Source organism: Camelina sativa, chromosome 19 (genome assembly GCF_030686135.1).
Source record: "Camelina sativa cultivar CO46 ecotype springtype chromosome 19, ASM3068613v1".
Classification (NCBI taxonomy): domain Eukaryota; kingdom Viridiplantae; phylum Streptophyta; class Magnoliopsida; order Brassicales; family Brassicaceae; genus Camelina; species Camelina sativa.
This window is the reverse complement of record NC_141898.1, coordinates 1,704,533-1,724,369: the sequence shown is the minus strand read 5'-3', so window position 1 is coordinate 1,724,369 and position 19,837 is coordinate 1,704,533. Positions and strand designations below refer to the sequence as shown.

General features: G+C 34.5%; 6 protein-coding genes and 1 pseudogene across 7 annotated transcripts; 2 read left to right on the top strand and 5 right to left on the bottom strand.

Moving 5' to 3' along the window:
* Positions 1-129: 129 nt before the first annotated feature.
* LOC104764084 (protein EIN4) lies at positions 130-3,539 on the top strand. Its single transcript, XM_010487534.3, has 2 exons — positions 130-2,537; positions 2,662-3,539. The coding sequence occupies exons 1-2, from the start codon at positions 777-779 to the stop codon at positions 3,199-3,201; spliced, it is 2,301 nt and encodes a 766-aa protein (XP_010485836.1). The 5' UTR covers positions 130-776; the 3' UTR covers positions 3,202-3,539.
* Positions 3,540-6,508: 2,969 nt separating this feature from the next.
* Positions 6,509-7,975, bottom strand: LOC104764083 (AT-hook motif nuclear-localized protein 19). The gene has a single exon (XM_010487532.3). The coding sequence runs from the start codon at positions 7,694-7,696 to the stop codon at positions 6,749-6,751; it is 948 nt and encodes a 315-aa protein (XP_010485834.2). The 5' UTR covers positions 7,697-7,975; the 3' UTR covers positions 6,509-6,748.
* A 1,751-nt stretch (positions 7,976-9,726) lies between these two features.
* On the top strand, positions 9,727-12,029 carry LOC104767327 (uncharacterized). The gene is made up of 6 exons (XM_087503014.1): positions 9,727-10,052; positions 10,283-10,360; positions 10,455-10,738; positions 10,838-10,927; positions 11,119-11,477; positions 11,586-12,029. Exons 1-6 carry the CDS (start codon positions 9,872-9,874, stop codon positions 11,848-11,850), a joined length of 1,257 nt encoding a protein of 418 aa, XP_087359140.1. The 5' UTR covers positions 9,727-9,871; the 3' UTR covers positions 11,851-12,029.
* LOC104764082 (rubisco accumulation factor 1.2, chloroplastic) lies at positions 11,923-13,402 on the bottom strand. Its single transcript, XM_010487531.2, has one exon. The coding sequence runs from the start codon at positions 13,400-13,402 to the stop codon at positions 12,065-12,067; it is 1,338 nt and encodes a 445-aa protein (XP_010485833.2). The 3' UTR covers positions 11,923-12,064.
* A 1,301-nt stretch (positions 13,403-14,703) lies between these two features.
* Positions 14,704-15,246, bottom strand: LOC147920053 (defensin-like protein 43). The gene is made up of 2 exons (XM_087500409.1): positions 15,112-15,246; positions 14,704-14,974 (listed from the first exon to the last, which is right to left on the bottom strand). The coding sequence occupies exons 1-2, from the start codon at positions 15,194-15,196 to the stop codon at positions 14,814-14,816; spliced, it is 246 nt and encodes an 81-aa protein (XP_087356535.1). The 5' UTR covers positions 15,197-15,246; the 3' UTR covers positions 14,704-14,813.
* A 1,402-nt stretch (positions 15,247-16,648) lies between these two features.
* On the bottom strand, positions 16,649-17,769 carry LOC109130765 (defensin-like protein 43 pseudogene; annotated as a pseudogene). The gene is made up of 3 exons (XR_015591618.1): positions 17,712-17,769; positions 17,054-17,125; positions 16,649-16,915 (listed from the first exon to the last, which is right to left on the bottom strand). The product of XR_015591618.1 is annotated as a defensin-like protein 43 pseudogene (transcript).
* A 787-nt stretch (positions 17,770-18,556) lies between these two features.
* On the bottom strand, positions 18,557-19,102 carry LOC109130996 (defensin-like protein 43). The gene is made up of 2 exons (XM_019241258.2): positions 18,964-19,102; positions 18,557-18,826 (listed from the first exon to the last, which is right to left on the bottom strand). Exons 1-2 carry the CDS (start codon positions 19,046-19,048, stop codon positions 18,666-18,668), a joined length of 246 nt encoding a protein of 81 aa, XP_019096803.1. The 5' UTR covers positions 19,049-19,102; the 3' UTR covers positions 18,557-18,665.
* Between the last annotated feature and the right edge of the window lie 735 nt (positions 19,103-19,837).

The window sequence follows — 19,837 nt, the reverse complement described above, 5'->3', positions numbered from 1 at the left end:
AAACTGTTACCACTGTTAAGTTCTTTAGTATTTTTTTTTTTTGTTTTTTCATGGCGATTACATTTGTCAACTTGTATTTTGTTTCTTTACGAGTCGTCGTTAAAGTCAAAAAAATTACTGTTAAAAATTATAGCTTTTATGGCCAATTTAATTGAAAAAATTAAGCGACTCTGCGGAAATTGCTTAAGCTAAAAGTTTGCTGCTTTTGTCTTAAAAAACTTTGAATACTGTTGACTCAAGTCTGAAATCTCCCGGAAAAGATCTGCCAACCCACCGGACCGCAACTTGGTCTCTTCTCTTTCTTTTTTTTTCCTCTATCGGTTCTGTTTTTCTCCTCTTCTGAACAAAACAAAAGATTTCAGATTGACTCGATTTCGTTGATCAAAATCATGTTTCATTAAGACGGGTCTTTCTTATTTCTCCTTCTAGATTCGAAAGGTGTGTTCTTTTTTTTTTTTTTTTTTTTTCAATTCTATTGGTTTTATTTCTCTAATCACCCCTCCTCTGGAATTTTAACGGAAAAGAAAAAGAAAAAACTCAAGTCGGTTTCTCTTGTCACTACGAGTATCGAGGAACACAGATCTTGATGCGTTTTCTTCTTCTGGATATGCGTGTTTGGAGTTGTTTAATCCCATTGGTGTCTACATGTTGTGGAAATCTATGAATACGAAGTCTGTTATTATCAATTGGTTCATTTGGATCTCAACACTTGTATAGAGCATAAAGGCTGAGGGCTGGAGATTCGATTAGGGTTTAGCGAGAGATTGGATCAAAAGATGTTAAGATCTTTAGGTCTTGGATTGCTTTTGTTTGCTCTTCTTGCTCTTGTTTCTGGTGATAACGATTACGTGAGCTGTAACTGTGATGACGAAGGTTTCTTGAGTGTCCACACCATCCTAGAATGTCAAAGAGTGAGTGATCTCTTGATCGCCATTGCGTATTTCTCAATACCACTCGAGCTTCTCTACTTCATTAGCTTCTCCAACGTTCCTTTCAAATGGGTTCTTGTTCAGTTCATTGCCTTTATCGTCCTCTGTGGGATGACTCATTTGCTTAACGCTTGGACGTACTACGGACCGCATTCTTTCCAGCTTATGTTATGGCTCACCATCTTCAAATTCCTCACGGCGCTTGTCTCGTGCGCAACGGCCATCACGCTCTTGACTTTGATCCCGTTGTTGTTGAAATGGAAAGTGAGAGAGCTTTACTTGAAGCAGAATGTGTTGGAACTTAACGAAGAGGTTGGACTGATGAAGAAACAGAAGGAAATGAGTGTGCAGGTGAGGATGCTGACTCGTGAAATCAGGAAATCGCTAGATAAGCATATGATCCTGCGGACTACTCTCGTCGAGCTATCCAAGATTCTTGATTTACAGAACTCTGCTGTTTGGATGCCTAACGAGAACAGAACCGAGATGCATTTGACTCATGAGCTTAGGGCGAATCCGATGAGGAGTTTTAGGGTGATCCCGATCAATGATCCTGATGTTGTTCAGGTTAGGGAGACTAAAGTTGTGACCATTCTGAGGAAAAACTCTGTTCTTGCTGTTGAGAGTAGTGGTTGTGGAGGTTCGGAAGAGTTTGGTCCAGTTGCTGCAGTTCGTATGCCAATGCTTCACGGATTGAATTTCAAAGGAGGAACTCCCGAGTTTGTGGATACTCCTTATGCTATAATGGTTTTAGTACTTCCGAGTGCGAATTCACGGGTTTGGACTGATAAAGAGATCGAAATAGCGGAAGTTGTTGCTGATCAGGTAGCGGTTGCTATCTCTCATGCATCGGTTCTTGAAGAATCACAGTTAATGAGAGAAAAACTTGGTATTCAAAACCGAGCTTTGCTTCGAGCTAAACAGAACGCGATGATGGCTAGTCAAGCAAGGAACACTTGCCAGAAAGTGATGAGTCATGGAATGAGGAGACCAATGCACACTATCCTCGGTCTCCTCTCGATGTTTCAGTCAGAAAGTATGAGTCTTGACCAGAAGATCATTGTTGATGCGCTCATGAAAACAAGCACTGTTCTCTCGGCTCTTATCAATGACGTGATTGACATCTCGCCTAAAGATAACGGGAAATCTGCATTAGAGGTAAAACGGTTTCAGCTACATTCTTTGATAAGAGAAGCCGCTTGCGTCGCGAAATGCTTGAGCGTTTACAAAGGCTACGGTTTTGAGATGGATGTTCAAACGCGTTTGCCTAATTTAGTTGTGGGAGATGAGAAGAGAACATTTCAGCTTGTGATGTACATGCTTGGTTATATCTTGGATATGACTGATGGAGGCAAAACCGTTACATTCAGGGTTATCTCTGAAGGTACTGGTAGTAGTCAGGACAAGAGCAAAAGAGAGACTGGAATGTGGAAGTCGCATATGTCGGATGATTCGCTCGGTGTGAAATTTGAAGTTGAGATTAATGAGATTCAGAATCCTCCATTGGATGGTTCGGCTATGGCGATGAGGCATATTCCGAACAGAAGGTACCATAGCAATGGCATTAAGGAAGGCTTGAGCTTAGGCATGTGTAGAAAACTTGCACAGGTTAGTGATCTCATCAAATCTCTGTGTTCTGCTGTTCTTTTTGGTTTATCTCAATGAGAAAATTTGTATATTAGAGAGATTTTAATTACAGTCTGTGTATGTGATTTTTGAAATTTGTCTGCAGATGATGCAAGGAAACATATGGATATCACCTAAATCACATGGACAAACACAGAGTATGCAACTAGTTCTGCGGTTTCAGACAAGACCTTCGATTAGGAGATCAATCTTAGCAGGAAATGCTACTGAGCTTCAACATCCGAATTCAAATTCTATTCTTCGTGGTCTGAGAATCACTCTAGCAGACGATGACGATGTGAACAGAACTGTAACCAAGAGACTTCTTGAGAAACTCGGATGTGAAGTGACTGCTGTCTCGTCTGGTTTTGAGTGTTTGAGTGCCTTGTCAAATGTGGAAATGTCGTATAGAGTTATAATTTTGGATCTGCAGATGCCGGAGATGGATGGTTTCGAAGTAGCAATGAAGATAAGGAAGTTTTGTGGACATCATTGGCCATTGATTATAGCTTTGACTGCAAGTACTGAAGATCATGTTAGGGAAAGATGTTTGCAAATGGGGATGAATGGTATGATTCAGAAACCTGTTCTTTTGCATGTTATGGCTTCTGAGCTTAGACGAGCTTTGCAGAGCGCAAGCGAGTGAAGAAGCTAGCTCAGAGAAGAAAGCAGAAACCAGGAATCTTGAAATGATTCAAGAATCAAGAATCTTGAAATGAATCAAGAATTCGAGAATCAGAAATTGAGGAAATCAAGAAATGAAGAAAGCGGAGTGAGGATTCGTTGAAGATCTGACGCGTAGGGGACCTCTTTGGGGAAGTTTTTTTTGTTGTTTTTGTCTCGTTTCTACGGTTGAATCAGTTCTCTTGTTAGCCTAGTTTGGAGATCTGTTGGGTACGAAACTCTTTATGATTTCGCATTTTAAGCGGAAAAAAATAACATAAATGTATTAGATTTAATAATAATTAATTTACAGTTTAGTCAGTCATTCTCTTCAAAATATTATTATTTACTTTAGTCCTGATTAATTCTTTATTTAAAAAAAAAAATATACAAGATCTATTTCATCTCGCTGTTAAATTGATAACATGTTGTCAAAATTCATTGTCTACACTACAAAGGTATTGGAACTTATTGTATCGACGAAAAATAAATAAATCTTTCATAAATTTAATGGAATTTAATATCTCTTTAACTTTGGTCAATGTAAATTGATAGTATTTCTTTATTGACAAATTATTAGTTTGGAGGTTTTTTTTTTTTTTTTTTGGACTCAGTTCTTGGAGACCAGACCACCACCACAACAAGCGTTTGATTATTAAATGTTAACTACATACATATTTTGTATTTTTCTCTTTTCCTTATACGAATACCGAAGTTAGTATTATTTAATGCTTTGTGTAGGCTTAAGAACAAACATCACGTAACGCTATAAATTATATTATTTCGACATATGTGATGTTCGAATTTTTAAAAATGTATAATTATTTGGACTGGATGATCTAAACAAATACGCAACGACAAAAAAATTCCACATTCCAACTTAGTTAAGAAATTCAATTTTCGTTTCTTACAAATAATTGACAAAAACAAAAAAAAATCTATGTTAGTTGATAAAACATCATTCATGTACGTTGTAATTAATGTTAAAAGAGAAAAAACGGCATATGTTGTATATATGTGTCTAGACAGTAAAAGACATATATATATAACTATATAAGTTATTTATCTCTATTCTCTACTATGTTATTCTGTACTCGAATTGTAGAAAGACAAAAGAAAAAATTATAATTCTCCTTTTCTTTTTGGTATATTATTAATATACTAATGCGTATATATATATATATATGCATCATCTTGGAATGTTATTTTAAGTGAGGACCAGATCTCTACTACATATATTTATGTTTAATGAGTAGTACCTCGGCGTCCTAATTTATAAAAAATCCTTTTATATATAGTTTTTTTAGGACCCCTAAGCAAATGCTTTATCTTTGTTATACTTTTAATAATGCTCGTTTATGGATTCCTTTTCAAAGTATTATTTGTTAATTGCTCTAGTTTTAGACTTTTTCTAATTAATTATTATTGTCTTTTGAGTGCGGTTTAGGGCTTCCTTTTCAATAAAATATCACAAGGAACATATGATTTTCTACACAACGCTTTTTCGAATTTCTATAGAATTCTTAAATTACTTACAAATTAAACATTAAAATCAGGTCTGCTCATTTGATAATTATTTATTTATATATATAGATATATATTATTTAAATTGAGTTTAACTTCATCATTTGGAAGAAAGTGCTGACTTTGTTGTTGAAAATGGCTCTAAAAAAATAAATTTATATATGTACTTTTTTGTCACACCTGATTAATATCAAAAACTAGTTTTCTCATAAATAAAACAGAAGATCCATATATACTACTTAATTAATTATAAGAAATTCAGAAGGTGGATATATAATTTTTTGTTGTTTACTCTGCTTGAGTACTAGTTGGATATGATCTAAATAAATTATATATTTACATTACTACAGGGAACTAACATGAATAATGCAAAATTCACTTCTCTAATCATGTTTAGTATTATGCATATATGCCCGAGAAAGTACGGCCGGATATGAATAAACAATTAGCAAGTCCATTAGGGTTTGCGTTTTGCAAGAGGAACCCATGTGGTACCATGTGAATAGGTACTCCTCTATTCGCATACCATTGTTTATGATTTTTGATTAAAAGATGGTCAAGAAAGCCTAGAAAATTGTTAAAATGACGACACTTATAAGCTGGCAATTACAAGAGGTATCTTATTATATAGAACACTTGTATTAAGAAATAAATTTGGTATATTAATTGCATTGGACTCGCAGTACTATGCCATAAAAACATATATGTACATATATATAACAAATAAGTTTTGCAGTCGATTGATTTAATTATTTTAGTTGAAGCTGACTACCGATTCTTTGTATATATTTGACCGTTGCAGAATGCAGATCATTCACAAAACCATTATAAATCCAATATTGTTAGGTTTCAGTCCAAACGATTTGATTTTCCAAAAGACACATGCATTTATACGCAAAATATTTTATTTTCATTTGAAATAGATATATTACTTAAATAAATTAGGGTAACTTAATTACTAGTTATAGATATTTTTGTTGTATACACATCATCTCTTTGACTAGTGCATATTCTAATGAAGATATATAGTGGCACTTAATAGTGTGTTAAAGGAATATATTAATATGAATTTTTGCATGCAATCCTAATTCTCTAAAAAAATAGTGGAGCTGATGCTCTTCGCAAATGATATTTTATGCATGTTACAACAAATAAATCACTCCCCCAAATGTATTAAATAAATTGTCTGTATAAATGTGGATTCGAACCAACGTACGTATAACTTCCTGGAATCGGCGTGACTTCATCTTTCTTGTTCTTTCTAAAGGATATATATATATATATATATATATGTTAATGTACATTGCTTAAACAATGTTTCTCTTAATCGAGTTATAATCCGATTGTCTTGTTAATATATGTATATATGGGGTTGTTTACACGTATTAATTTATTGTATAATTTATAGCAAAATAAAACCAATATATGATTAATGAGGCTAGGTGTGTGTGTGTGTGTGTGAGGCCTGTAATTCCCAATCCAATAAATGCATGCACACATACGTATATGTATATTTATATTCTTAATATATTAGAAAAAATATATCTTATATTTCTAGTGTAAATCTATTAACCATGGAAATTAAAGGAGTTAGACCAAGCACTTAGAGTTTATCATTTTCAAATTATATACTATAGCCTATAATTAATGCTAATCATACATTCAAAAAATGGTCAACCCCAAGGTGCTTAATTAAATTTAATGAGGATCAATCATACACATATATCTATATATGCACACATAACTTCATTATATAAAATGGAGCATCAAACAAAGAGAAAACTTTATAATAAGAGAACATAAAAACACAAGTAAGCTAAGTGAAATTTAGCAAATAAAAATCATAGTCAAGATCAGAGAACATAATATAATGTACGCACTCACACTATATAGCTCACTAGTAGCAATTAAGTAGCAACTGACTGGTTTTCATCATCATCATAAAAAAATATCGTTATAATTCTTATTGTTAACTTCTGTAAAATAAAAAGCCATTTCAACGTACGTTAAAATCCTGACCTAGCTTGAGCCCAACCATAAGCTTCTTGGCCGCTCATCTGTCCACCTCCGCCACTGCCGCCACCATTAGAAACCAGATTTCCAGGCATGTTGTACACTGGAAGTCCTTGGTTAGCGTCGCCTCCACCACCACCGCTGCTCAGCGGCGAACCTCCGCCTCCCAGCTGCCCTGGAACCACTCCTCCGCTGCCACCACCGCCATCTCTCTCTGCTGCCTCTTCCTCTTCCAAAGGCAATCTCTCGTAAGTAGCGTTAGAGAACGTGGCCGCGATCAGCATCACTGGACCAGCCGCCATCAATGGGCCAACCACGCTTCCTCCAACAACCTGACCTTGACCACCGGCTAAGTAAATTGTTAAACCGGTGGAACCAGGTGGAGCCGGTCCTGGCAAGAAAGAACCGGTCAAAGAAAGAATCTCAAACCTCCCTTGCAAAGCCAAAACCGCCGCACCACCAGGAGCTGCGGCAACCGTAGCCGTCGATGGTTGACGGAGGGTGACGTTAGCCACAGTGCCGTTTCCACTTAAGATGCAGATGCCACGTTGACGCCGCCTGGCGAAAGTAGCTAGGGTTTCGATGACGTCAGTTCCACTAGCGATCTCCATGACATGGCTCTTCAGAGCATTCGGGGAATCGCGCGTGACGAAGATCGGTGGCTTTGGTTTGTTCTTAGAACCAGCAGGGCGTCCACGTGGACGGCGCGTGGGGGCTTCTACGGCTCCTTCACGTGGCTCGTGGTCGTCTCCACTCAAGTTGTCTCTATCGTCGTCGTTGTTGTTGTCGACTTCTTGGTGATGATGATGGTTGTTATGACCTGAGTCCATGGCCATATTCATGGAGATGTGGAGATCTGGTTTCTTTAACTGAGAGGAACCAGGCGGTGTCGTTTCGAGGCCGGAGAGGTTCACTTGTCCTGTCCACCATGGATTCGCCATTAAAGCCCTAGAGAGGTTAAATTCTGAGTATATATGCAAGAAGTGGAAACCTAAGAAATAAGTGATTTTAGATCAGGAGAAGATGAAGAAAAAAACGAGAAACCTACAAGAGGTGATAATATTTTTCAGATCTTGATTTCTTAACACTTTTGCAAGTTTTTGTGTTGTGAGAAACACAAGACAAACTGACGAAAGGTTAATTAAAAGAACACGACAAAGAATGATACTAAGCAAGAAAGAGAAAATATGTAATGTAAGCTAACTTATAAAGTAAGTAGAAGCATATGTAAGTATATCTTATACATATATATAAATACGTATATACGAATAGGCGTCTATAAAAAAAAAATATACAGTAATTAAAACAAATCCCACAACTCAAGGCTTGAGAGAGTGACATAAATATATTTAATTAAGAAAGAAAAAAAGTCGTATTATGCATTGTACAAGATGATTTTGTCATTTGAGATAAATTTTGTTAAATGGCACTTTAAACAGTATTATAATAATTGGTTAAGATAATTTTCTTTAAACCTGTCATTTTGTATTTTGTCTTTTTTAAGTTAGCGTTATAATTGATGTGTGGGGTCGAGCGCCGAGGTTGAAACTAATGGGGCGCACGATCGTTTTCCCATTACACTGATTTTATTTCGAAAGTTGAATCATAAGGTTTTTTCGAATATAAAACTTCTGTATAAAATAATATCTATGTAGTGTTCATTGGATCGAAATATATTTAAATCGAATCTACAACAGCATATATAATTGGATACTTGAAGGAAATGACTTCTATTGAAACCTTCACACTGTGTATGTGGACGTTTCCAAGTGTAAACTTACCAAGAAAACATTATATACCTTAAATTTTGAAAATACATACAAAAACGTTATAACAAATGATTTTCGGTTTCCAGATCCTTTTCAAACTTTACGTTTTAATACCATATATAGTTTTCCCTTTGAATATAAGAATTTGTTTCCATATTTGATTATGGAAGTCCTCTAAAACTTCTTATAAAAATCAAAAACACAATTTAAACTGAGTTTACACTGCTTACACAAATATGTATGACTTTTTAATGTTAAAAATCATTTCAGGTTAAGAATAATATATTTGGTGGGAATAATATAGAGTATATGCATACACGCATGCATCGTAAGAAACTTAACTAGGAGATTATGTATTGATGGATCAAAGCATACTTATTAAAAGTTACGACTTACTAGTAGCATGTCAAAAATAGGTTTTTCTAATTAATGTATCTATATCTCAGTGACTCCTCTCAACATGGCAAAATTAACCAATCTTTGCAGCCACCTCCGTATCATATTATTATTATCCATTTGTCTAAGGTAAAGGCTAATCTATCATCGCCTTCGATTGTAACTTGATATGCATACATACCCACATATTGTTTTTTTTTTTACATATATTGTTGTATATATGTATATATAAATATTTTCGAAATTTTATTATGTCCAAAGTAAAACTAAATTATTAAAAATTTACAAGTCGTTTACTTTAGTCTTTTCTAGTACTGTTCTTTTTTTTGCTACTCAACAACTCTCAACTAAAACATTATTTATGTATAAATATAGCTAAAACATTATTTGTTGATTAATTAAATGGAGGTAGACAAAAAAGCCAAAGGGTGGTTGAACTCCTCGGGACTACATAAACCGCACACAATAATGAAACAAAAAGAATTAATAGTGTAAAAATAAACTGTATATACCGATTGTATGATTTTGTTTTGTGTTCTTTACTATTACTATACACTTTAACAAGTCTTATCTCTGTTATCATTAATAAATTTGTAAAATTAGAGGTACTTTAGTTTGTCAAAAAAAAAAAAAAAAAAAAAGAGGTACTTTAGTTAACACTTGTGGCACTAGTTGATGATTTGAAAGCTAATATGAGTCTTTGAAGGTATGGAGTTCAATGGTAAGAGACTACAAAATAAATCTGAATATGGAACAAAAACAAAAAAAATTACTTTCATCATCCCAATTCCCCCACACATCTCAGAGTCACAATATCGTTAATGGGTTACGTAAAACTAATTGGGCCGAGAATATTTCATAAAAGGCCCAAAAGGCGAACACAAGTCAGTTTAGGCTCCTCCTCCTGTCTTCGTCTCCGTCGACGAACCAGAGAGAGAGAGAGAGAGAGAGATGGCGGACAATTTATTCTCCGGGCTGCCACCTCCTTCTTCCGCTCAGCAGCAAGAGCTACCAATTTCTCCAAAACTAGATGAGTCGAAGAATGAAACTTCCTCTTCAGCTCCGACTCTGGTTCTCAAGAGTGCCCTGAAGCGATCGAAGCCACATGAATCTGCTGCACCCAATGTTTCAGGTTAGCTTTATTTAATCTGAATTTGATTTCGTTTTTAATAATTTTTTTCTCTTTGATTTTGGCGTCTCTTCTTGTTTCCTGCTTTGAACTTACTTCTTCAGCTTTCTTGAAATCTCTGTTTTACATTGATGATTAGGGCTGTGAACCTTTTTTTTTAAAAACCCTAATTTAGTGCTCTATTTTTTTAAGTCTATCTCTTACTGATCTGATTTAGTGCTCAAATGTAACAGCTCCTCCTGTTCTCAAGAGCGCACTTAAGCGATCAAAACCAGCAGTATCTACACGGGAACCAGAACCAGAACCGGAAGGTAGTGTTTTAGCTACTTGAACTTATACGCTTCACAAGTTAGAATAAGAATGTAACCATCAACTTGTAATAAATCTTTAATATAATTGGTGCAGCCCCTAAAAAGCGTCTACAGTTCAAGACATCAACTGATGCATCAGAGGAACAAGTGATTGAAGCGATGCAGAAGATAACATCTCACATCAAGAACCCTTCCAAATTCTCCAAAGCCTCAAAGCTTGCGATACGGCTGATCCAAGCTGGAAGTGTGAAGCCAGAAACAAGCAGCTACTTCATTGCCATACTTGAAGCTGCCATGTCGTCTAACACTCCTTGTACAGATCGATTGGTTCGAGCAGACTTTCATGCATTGTTCTCAGCAGCACAAGATGTTGTCGAGGTAAACAAATAAAAATTCATGGTTGAAGATATTGAACTAAATCATTAGAGCAGAAGGGGCAGATTTTTATGAAAGTTCTTATCTTTTGTTTTCAATCAGTGCCTTGATAAAAGCCAGAAGAATCTGCTGACCATATGGACATACAAAGCAGTTGTGGCTAATGACCTCTTCACTGATGACAGCTTTGTGGTAAGAATTTTGTGTTACCTTAGTCTCTGACTTATACCAATATTTTGGACTATGTCTGGCTTTAGTTGCGTACTTTTAGAATATAGATTGCCTCCGTTACTATGTTATGACCTGTAATATGGATATTGTTGTCTTGATAGTTATCCTTTGAGGTTGTCATAGTGTCTCATTTACATTGTTTTTTCGTGTAGTTTTCCAAGACTGCTACTCGAATAAAGGAGGCTATATTTGATCTTCCGGTTTCAACTGAGGAGGATGATGTGGAAGAAGCTGCTATTCTTGAAGAAGCGGCGCTGAAGGACAACCGAGATGGCCAGACAACACAGGACGTGGCTGAAGCTGCTTCAGCTGGAGATAATGAAAATGTCAAGTCTGATCCCTTTGGGCTCGATGCCTTGATTCCCAGTTCCGGAAAGAAAAATTGTAAAACAAAGATAAGGAGACCAAATGAAGATGCAGATGCCGACGAGAACAAGAGGTTTCTCAGGTCAAAAAGAGAAGCTTTGATTACATGCTTGGAGATTGCTGCACGCCGTTACAAAGTTCCATGGTAAGAACACTTCCATGATTCACATGATCCATTGAACTGAATACATAGCATTGAACTTGTTATTATGTCAGAACTGCTAAATTGAGGAATGATTGGATTAATTTTCAGGTGCCAAACTGTTATAGACATATTGGTGAAACATGCCTTTGAGAACGTGTCAAGGTTCACATCACAACAGAGACAAGCAGTGGAGAAACTCTGGGCTTCTGTTCGTGAACAACATCTCCGTAGGAAGCAAGGCAAATCAGTCACAGGAAAACTCGACGTGACAGCTTTTGAAGCGCTTCAGGATAAATACGCCAATGAGAAAATGAGCATCCGGAGCTCAGTTGGAGCCAGCGGTGAACGCCGTGCACAGCAATGGCTCGGTTAATAAAACATTTACCAATCTAAAAAAGTCTGATTCGTAGGATGTTTTACACTAAGACAGGAACTAGAATGCAAATAGAGAAAATCGTGCTCTGTTTCTGATTGTGTCTTAGAACCAAAAAGTTTCCAACTTTATCCAAAAATTTTACATGATTATATATCACTCAGTAATCTATTACAGGATAGGATATGGGTATTGTTGATTCTATATATCAGTCCTAGTTTTCATGACTCGTCTGCCAATCATCATCATCTTCTCTTGGCGGCCTCACCACCAACAAAACCATCCCTAAACTCTTCTTCACCTCTCTCGCCTTCAGCTCTGATCCTTTCTCTAGCTTCAGCCCGTTCTCAGCTACCACGAGGTAATACCCGTCATCAGCCTCCACTGCATTCCTCTCCCTATCGGTGACAACCAGTAAAGGCTCCTCTTTCCCGTCCCAAGGCAGTACTTTTCTATCATCCCTGAAAGAAACAGCTACACCGCCTTTCCCAATGGCTGCCACTGGGTTCCAAGCAGGAAGCACAACCCATCTCCTCCATCCTTTCTCAGCCTCAACCACCTTGAAATCTCCTCCAGCTATGATCTCCATTGGAGCTTCAAGAATCTTCTTTTCCCCTTCCGATGCTTTACAAACGGGCAAAACTATCACCGAGCTCGCTCCTGCTACTTCTCCAAACTTAAGCCTCACCACCGGAACCCGAACAGCTACGACCTCCTCTTTCTTCTCCTTCTCCTTATCTTCTTCCTTCTCCCCATATAGGTCCTTGTTTAACTTGTTCTTGGCCTTTTCGGATTGAGCAACATCCAATGCTTGTAGAAGCGTTGTGGTTCTCTGTTCCGATGGGTTCTTGTTCTCTCTGCTCTGCCTGTAATACAAGTAGGCGAGACAATCTCCTGGTAAATTGTAATCAAAATCCAACCAACCAACGTCTCCGCGTCGGCTAGGGTAATCCTTAATGGCTCGCGCCAAATCTTGCGCGCCTTTGGAATCAATATTGCGATCGATGATGAACGTGGCCGCCGCAACACGCTGCGTATTGCTGAGGAGACGAATCTCGTAGAGAAGCTCTGCACCGCCGGTGTCGAACGCGGCGATGAGCTCCGGCTCATGGAGAGATTGAAGAATCGAGTCACGAACTTTCGCGCCGACGATAAGACGGTTCTGTTCGATGCTTGTGATACCTGTGAGCTCTTCGATGTTGGGAGGAATTAAGCCATCGGAGTAGAGAGAAGAGATGAGTGGTGCGTATTCGAACCAGAGAGCTAATCGACCGGAGAGGATTTCGATTTTACCGGCGGAATCGAGTGAACGGAACTGAGGTGGAATCGGAGATGACGGTGGTCGGAATGGTTGGTAAAGCTGTCGCTTAGCCGGAGGGTTTTTGGGAATCATGTTGGCTGAGCCTTTTCTGGGTATCATTGAAGCGGTTACGGTAAAGGAAACGGTACGTGGTAACGGATTAACGGGTCGGGTATTCGGGTTAGTGAATAATCCATGAGTAGTGGATTGTGTGAAAGGCGAGGATGAGATTGAGGATTTGAGAGAAAACATGGTAAGGTGAGTTGAGTTGAGAGGTGTGTTGCAGAGTGTGTAGACGAAGATGGTGGTAACGTAGTCTTATCTCGAACGATTGTGACTAAACCAACCGGTTTGGAAACGGATCTAAACCGGATTGGGATAAATCGTATATTCCTTTTGAACCAAGAAAAAGATATTTCTCCTAGTCGAACCAAGATAAATATCTCTCTCTTTTCTATTTTTTTTATTTATAAAGATCTCTCTTTTTTAATTACCAGTTTTTATTTTACTAGTTTAGAGAAATTGTTACACACATCTAATACTAATGATGCGACTCGATTAGCATGGTGACAGTCGGATATGGATGATGTAGTGTATATTTGGTTCTTTTGATTAGAAAGACATAGAATAAAATAATTAGAATATGTTTTTTTTTAATTGTATTTGGGGTTCATCATGGCAAATTAAAAGAGAGAAAACAAAAAAACATATCAATGCTAAATGAAAAGACAATTGGTTTTGATGATCACTTGGTGCAACAAACATTTGTTTGCAAAAATATCACAAGTAGCACATTGTCAGAATGCGAATCCACCCTTCTTACTAGCTAGCACTAATTAAAATAAATATGTCATGAATCTTAACTATACCATATGCATTTTTCTTTAGACGATTTCAAAACTTTTATATGAATGTGAACATTATTATGATGGATATATAAAAGTACGCATTAGAATTTAAGTGTTGATTAACCATAACCATAAGCCAATTGCTTCATATATTACAATATAAGCACATTCTCTTAATTACTTCCTCCATAGCATTTACGAATTCTTGTCTAGATCAATCAACTCTATTAAAATCGAGCATACTTATATATACATTGCCACACTCTTAATTTACTCTAATTAAACCTTAATCATATCGAAACCACATAGCTGCAAATAATTAATTGCTTTTGTCATCTCCTATTAAAGTTGATCATCATCCATGGATGACTTATTATTTTCATATGTAACAATGATTATTGTGCAATTGTTTTTAAGTCCCAATCCCACTATGGTTAGAGTATTTTGTTCTTAAAATATGTATATCAAACACACAATAATATTGTTTTCCATAACAGAGAGTAAGGAAATTTTTGGATTTCTTAAAAATCATCTTAGTAACTAGGAAAATAATTAGAATCTAAATAAAATTAAACCAAGCATATATCTAAATAAATTTTATGATTTTTTTTATATAGAATTTCTCTTAAAAATAAAACTTGTGCATGGTGATAGTTGAATAGACTTATATAGAGTGTATACTTGGTACTTTTGATTAGAAAGACATAAAATAAGATAATTATATTATAATATTATTGCATTTGTGGTTCATCATGGCAAAAAGAAAAAAACATATTATCAATGCTAATTGCAAAGACAAATATTGGTTTTTATGATCACTTGGTGCAACAACATTTGTTTTTAAAAATATCAGAAGTAGCACATTGTCCGGATGCAAACCCAACCTTCATACAGTCTACCTTACATTTACCATTCCCGTACGTTGACGAACAAGTAGTCGGGCACATATCATCGATTCTCCCTGTTGGTTTGATCTCTGCATATCCACAAAGTCACCACACATGCATAAATATCATATACAATCATATATAGATTATGGATATGTCAATGTTCTTTGATTTAAAATGATGAAACTTACATTAGTAAAAAACAGCATAGAAATAAAAATGTTACCTGAAGCCAAGACGTTGTAACTCGACAAAGAAGCTGCCAATACTATCAAGAGTAAAAAGGTCACTGAAGTCTTTGTGATGCACATTTTCTTGATTGTAGTATACTCTATATATCAAGTTATCTACTATAATATAGTATAATATTGGACAAATCTGTTATGTGATTTTTTAGATTGTAATTGCAAGCTCTATTTATAGGGCATTTAGGTTTTTGGGGTTCAAAAAAAAAGTTTACAATTCTTTTTTTGTTATCATTGATGCTTCTTTCATATATACTAATAATATATTTCTTAACATTGTTGGCTCTTCCACAAATACTAAACAATATTTTTTCTGACTAGAAGATATTTAAATTTTTATGACTATTTTTACATACAAAACTTTTTTTTAATTTGTTTAAAAACTAAGGTTAACCTTTTAGAAAAAAAAAATAAGGTTAACCGGATGCTAAAATAAAATCATATACTAACTTTATCAAATTATCTGAGAATCATATACATGTCTAGAAAATAGTAAGAACTCCATTTTGAGCATTTTCATTGAAAATTAGAAATTTCCACCGCATCCATGCAGTTGATGAATTTTTTTTGGTGAAATTTTCCAAGTTTTAGATGAATTTTTACTTTTTTAAACTACCCTCCTAAAGATAATTTGTTCACAATCGTTTACAAAATGTTTTCAAACAACTCTGACCATCCAAACCAAGCATACCACACACATCAATGGACAATGGCTCAGCTATGTTGACCATCCGAATCGAGCATACACACACATCGATGGCTCATCTCTCCTTACTAGCTAGCACTAATTAAAGTAAACATGTCGTGCATCTTAACTACACCATATGCGTTCTTCTTTAGACGATTTTAAAAACTTTTATATGAATGTGAACATTATTATGATGGATATATAAAAGTACGCATCAGAGTTTTAGTGTTGATTAACCATAACCATAAGCCAATTGCTTCATATATTAAAATATAAGCACATTCTCTTAATTACTTCCTTCATAGCATTTACGAACAAGAAAATTCTTGTCTAGATCAATCAACTCTATTAAAATCGAGCATACTTATATATACATTGCCACACTCATAATTTACTCTAATTAAACCTTAATCATATCGAAACCACATAGCTGCAAATAATTAATTGCTTTTGTCATCTCCTATTAAAGTTGATCATCATCCATGAATGACTTATTATTTACATATGTAACAATGATTATTGTGCAATTGTTTTTAAGTCTCAATCCCACTATGGTTAGAGTATTTTGTTCTTAAAATATGTATATCAAACACACAATAATATTGTTTTCCATAACAGAGAGTAAGGAAATTTTTGGATTTCTTAAAAATCATCTTAGTAACTAGGAAAATAATTAGAATCTAAATAAAATTAAACCAAGCATATATCTAAATAAATTTTATGATTTTTTTATATAGAATTTCTCTTAAAAATAAAACTTATGCATGGTGATAGTTGAATAGACTTATATAGAGTGTATACTTGGTACTTTTGATTAGAAAGACATAAAATAGGATAATTATATTATAATTTTATTGCATTTGTGGTTCATCATGGCAAAAAAAAAAAAAACATATTATCAATGCCAATTGCAAAGACAAATATTGGTTTTTATGATCACTTGGTGCAACAACATTTGTTTTTAAAAATATCAGAAGTAGCACATTTTCCGGATGCAAACCCAACCTTCATACAGTCTACCTTACATTTACCATTCCCGTACGTTGCCGAACAAGTAGTCGGACACATATCATCGATTCTCCCTGTTGGTTTGATCTCTGCATATCCACAAAGTCACCACACATGCATAAATATCATATACAATCATATATAGATTATGGATATGTCAATGTTCTTTGATTTAAAATGATAGAAACTTACATTAGTAAAAAACAGCATAGAAATAAAAATGTTACCTGAAGCCAAGACGTTGTAACTCGACAAAGAAGCTGCCAATACTATCAAGAGTAAAAAGGTCACTGAAGTCTCTATATATCAAGTTATCTACTATAATATAGTATAATATTGGACAAATCTGTTATGTGATTTTTTAGATTGTAATTGCAAGCTCTATTTATAAGGCATTTAGGTTTTTGGGGTTCAAAAAAAAAGTTTACAATTCTTTTTTTGTTACCATTGATGCTTCTTTCATATATACTAATAATATATTTCTTAACATTGCTGGCTCTTCCACAAGTACTAAACAATATTTTTTCTGACTAGAAGATATTTAAATTTTTATGACTATTTTTACATACAAAACTTTTTTTTAATTTGTTTAAAAACTAAGGTTAACCTTTTAGAAAAAAAAATAAGGATGACCGGATGCTAAAATAAAATCATATACTAACTTTATCAAATTATCTGAGAATCATATACATGTCTAGAAAATAGTAAGAACTCCATTTTGAACATTTTCATTGAAAATTAGAAATTTCCACCGCATCCATGCAGTTGATGAATTTTTTTTGGTGAAATTTTCCAAGTTTTAGATGAGTTTTTACTTTTTTAAACTACCCTCCTAAAGATAATTTATTCACAATCGTTTACAAAATGTTTTCAAACAACTCTGACCATCCAAACCAAGCATACCACACACATCAATGGACAATGGCTCAGCTATGTTGACCATCCGAATCGAGCATACACACACATCGATGACTCATCTCTCCTTACTAGCTAGCACTAATTAAAGTAAACATGTCATGAATCTTAACTACACCATATGCGTTCTTCTTTAGACGATTTTAAAAACTTTTTTATGAATGTGAACATCATTATGATGGATATATAAAAGTACGCATCAGAGTTTTAGTGTTGATTAACCATAACCATAAGCCAATTGCTTCATATATTAAAATATAAGCACATTCTCTTAATTACTTCCTCCATAGCATTTACGAACAAGAAAATTCTTGTCTAGATCAATCAACTCTATTAGAATCGAGCATACTTATATATATATTGCCACACTCTTAATTTACTCTAATTAAACATTAATCATATCGAAACCACATAGCTGCAAATAATTAATTGCTTTTGTTGTCTCCTATTTAAATTGATCATCATCCATGAATGACTTATTATTTACATATGTAACAATGATTATTGTGCAATTGTTTTTAAGTCTCAATCCCACTATGGTTAGAGTATTTTGTTCTTAAAATATGTATATCAAACACACAATAATATTGTTTTCCATAACAGAGAGTAAGGAAATTTTTGGATTTCTTAAAAATCGTCTTAGTAACTAGGAAAATAATTAGAATCTAAATAAAATTAAACCAAGCATATATCTAAATAAATTTTATGATTTTTTTATATAGAATTTCTCTTAAAAATAAAACTTATGCATGGTGATAGTTGAATAGACTTATATAGAGTGTATACTTGGTACTTTTGATTAGAAAGACATAAAATAAGATAATTATATTATAATTTTATTGCATTTGTGGTTCATCATGGCAAAAAAAAAAAAAAAAACATATTATCAATGCCAATTGCAAAGACAAATATTGGTTTTTATGATCACTTGGTGCAACAACATTTGTTTTTAAAAATATCAGAAGTAGCACATTGTCCGGATGCAAACCCAACCTTCATACAGTCTACCTTACATTTACCATTCCCGTACGTTGCCGAACAAGTAGTCGGACACATATCATCGATTCTCCCTGTTGGTTTGATCTCTGCATATCCACAAAGTCACCACACATGCATAAATATCATATACAATCATATATAGATTATGGATATGTCAATGTTCTTTGATTTAAAATGATGAAACTTACATTAGTAAAAAACAGCATAGAAATAAAAATGTTACCTGAAGCCAAGACGTTGTAACTCGACAAAGAAGCTGCCAATACTATCAAGAGTAAAAAGGTCACTGAAGTCTTTGTGATGCACATTTTCTTGATTGTAGTATACTCTATATATCAAGTTATCTACTATAATATAGTATAATATTGGACAAATCTGTTATGTGATTTTTTAGATTGTAATTGCAAGCTCTATTTATAGGGCATTTAGGTTTTTGGGGTTCAAAAAAAAAGTTTACAATTCTTTTTTTGTTACCATTGATGCTTCTTTCATATATACTAATAATATATTTCTTAACATTGCTGGCTCTTCCACAAATACTAAACAATATTTTTTCTGACTAGAAGATATTTAAATTTTTATGACTATTTTTACATACAAAACTTTTTTTTTTAATTTGTTTAAAAACTAAGGTTAACCTTTTAGAAAAAAAAATAAGGTTGACCGGATGCTAAAATAAAATCATATACTAACTTTATCAAATTATCTGAGAATCATATACATGTCTAGAAAATAGTAAGAACTCCATTTTGAGCATTTTCATTGAAAATTAGAAATTTCCACCGCATCCATGCAGTTGATGAATTTTTTTTGGTGAAATTTTCCAAGTTTTAGATGAGTTTTTACCTTTTTAAACTACCCTCCTAAAGATAATTTATTCACAATCGTTTACAAAATGTTTTCAAACAACTCTGACCATCCAAACCAAGCATACTACACACATCAATGGACAATGGCTCAGCTATGTTGACCATCCGAATCGAGCATACACACACATTGATGGCTCATCTCTCCTTACTAGCTAGCACTAATTAAAGTAAACATGTCATGAATCTTAACTACACCATATGCGTTCTTCTTTAGACAATTTTAAAAAC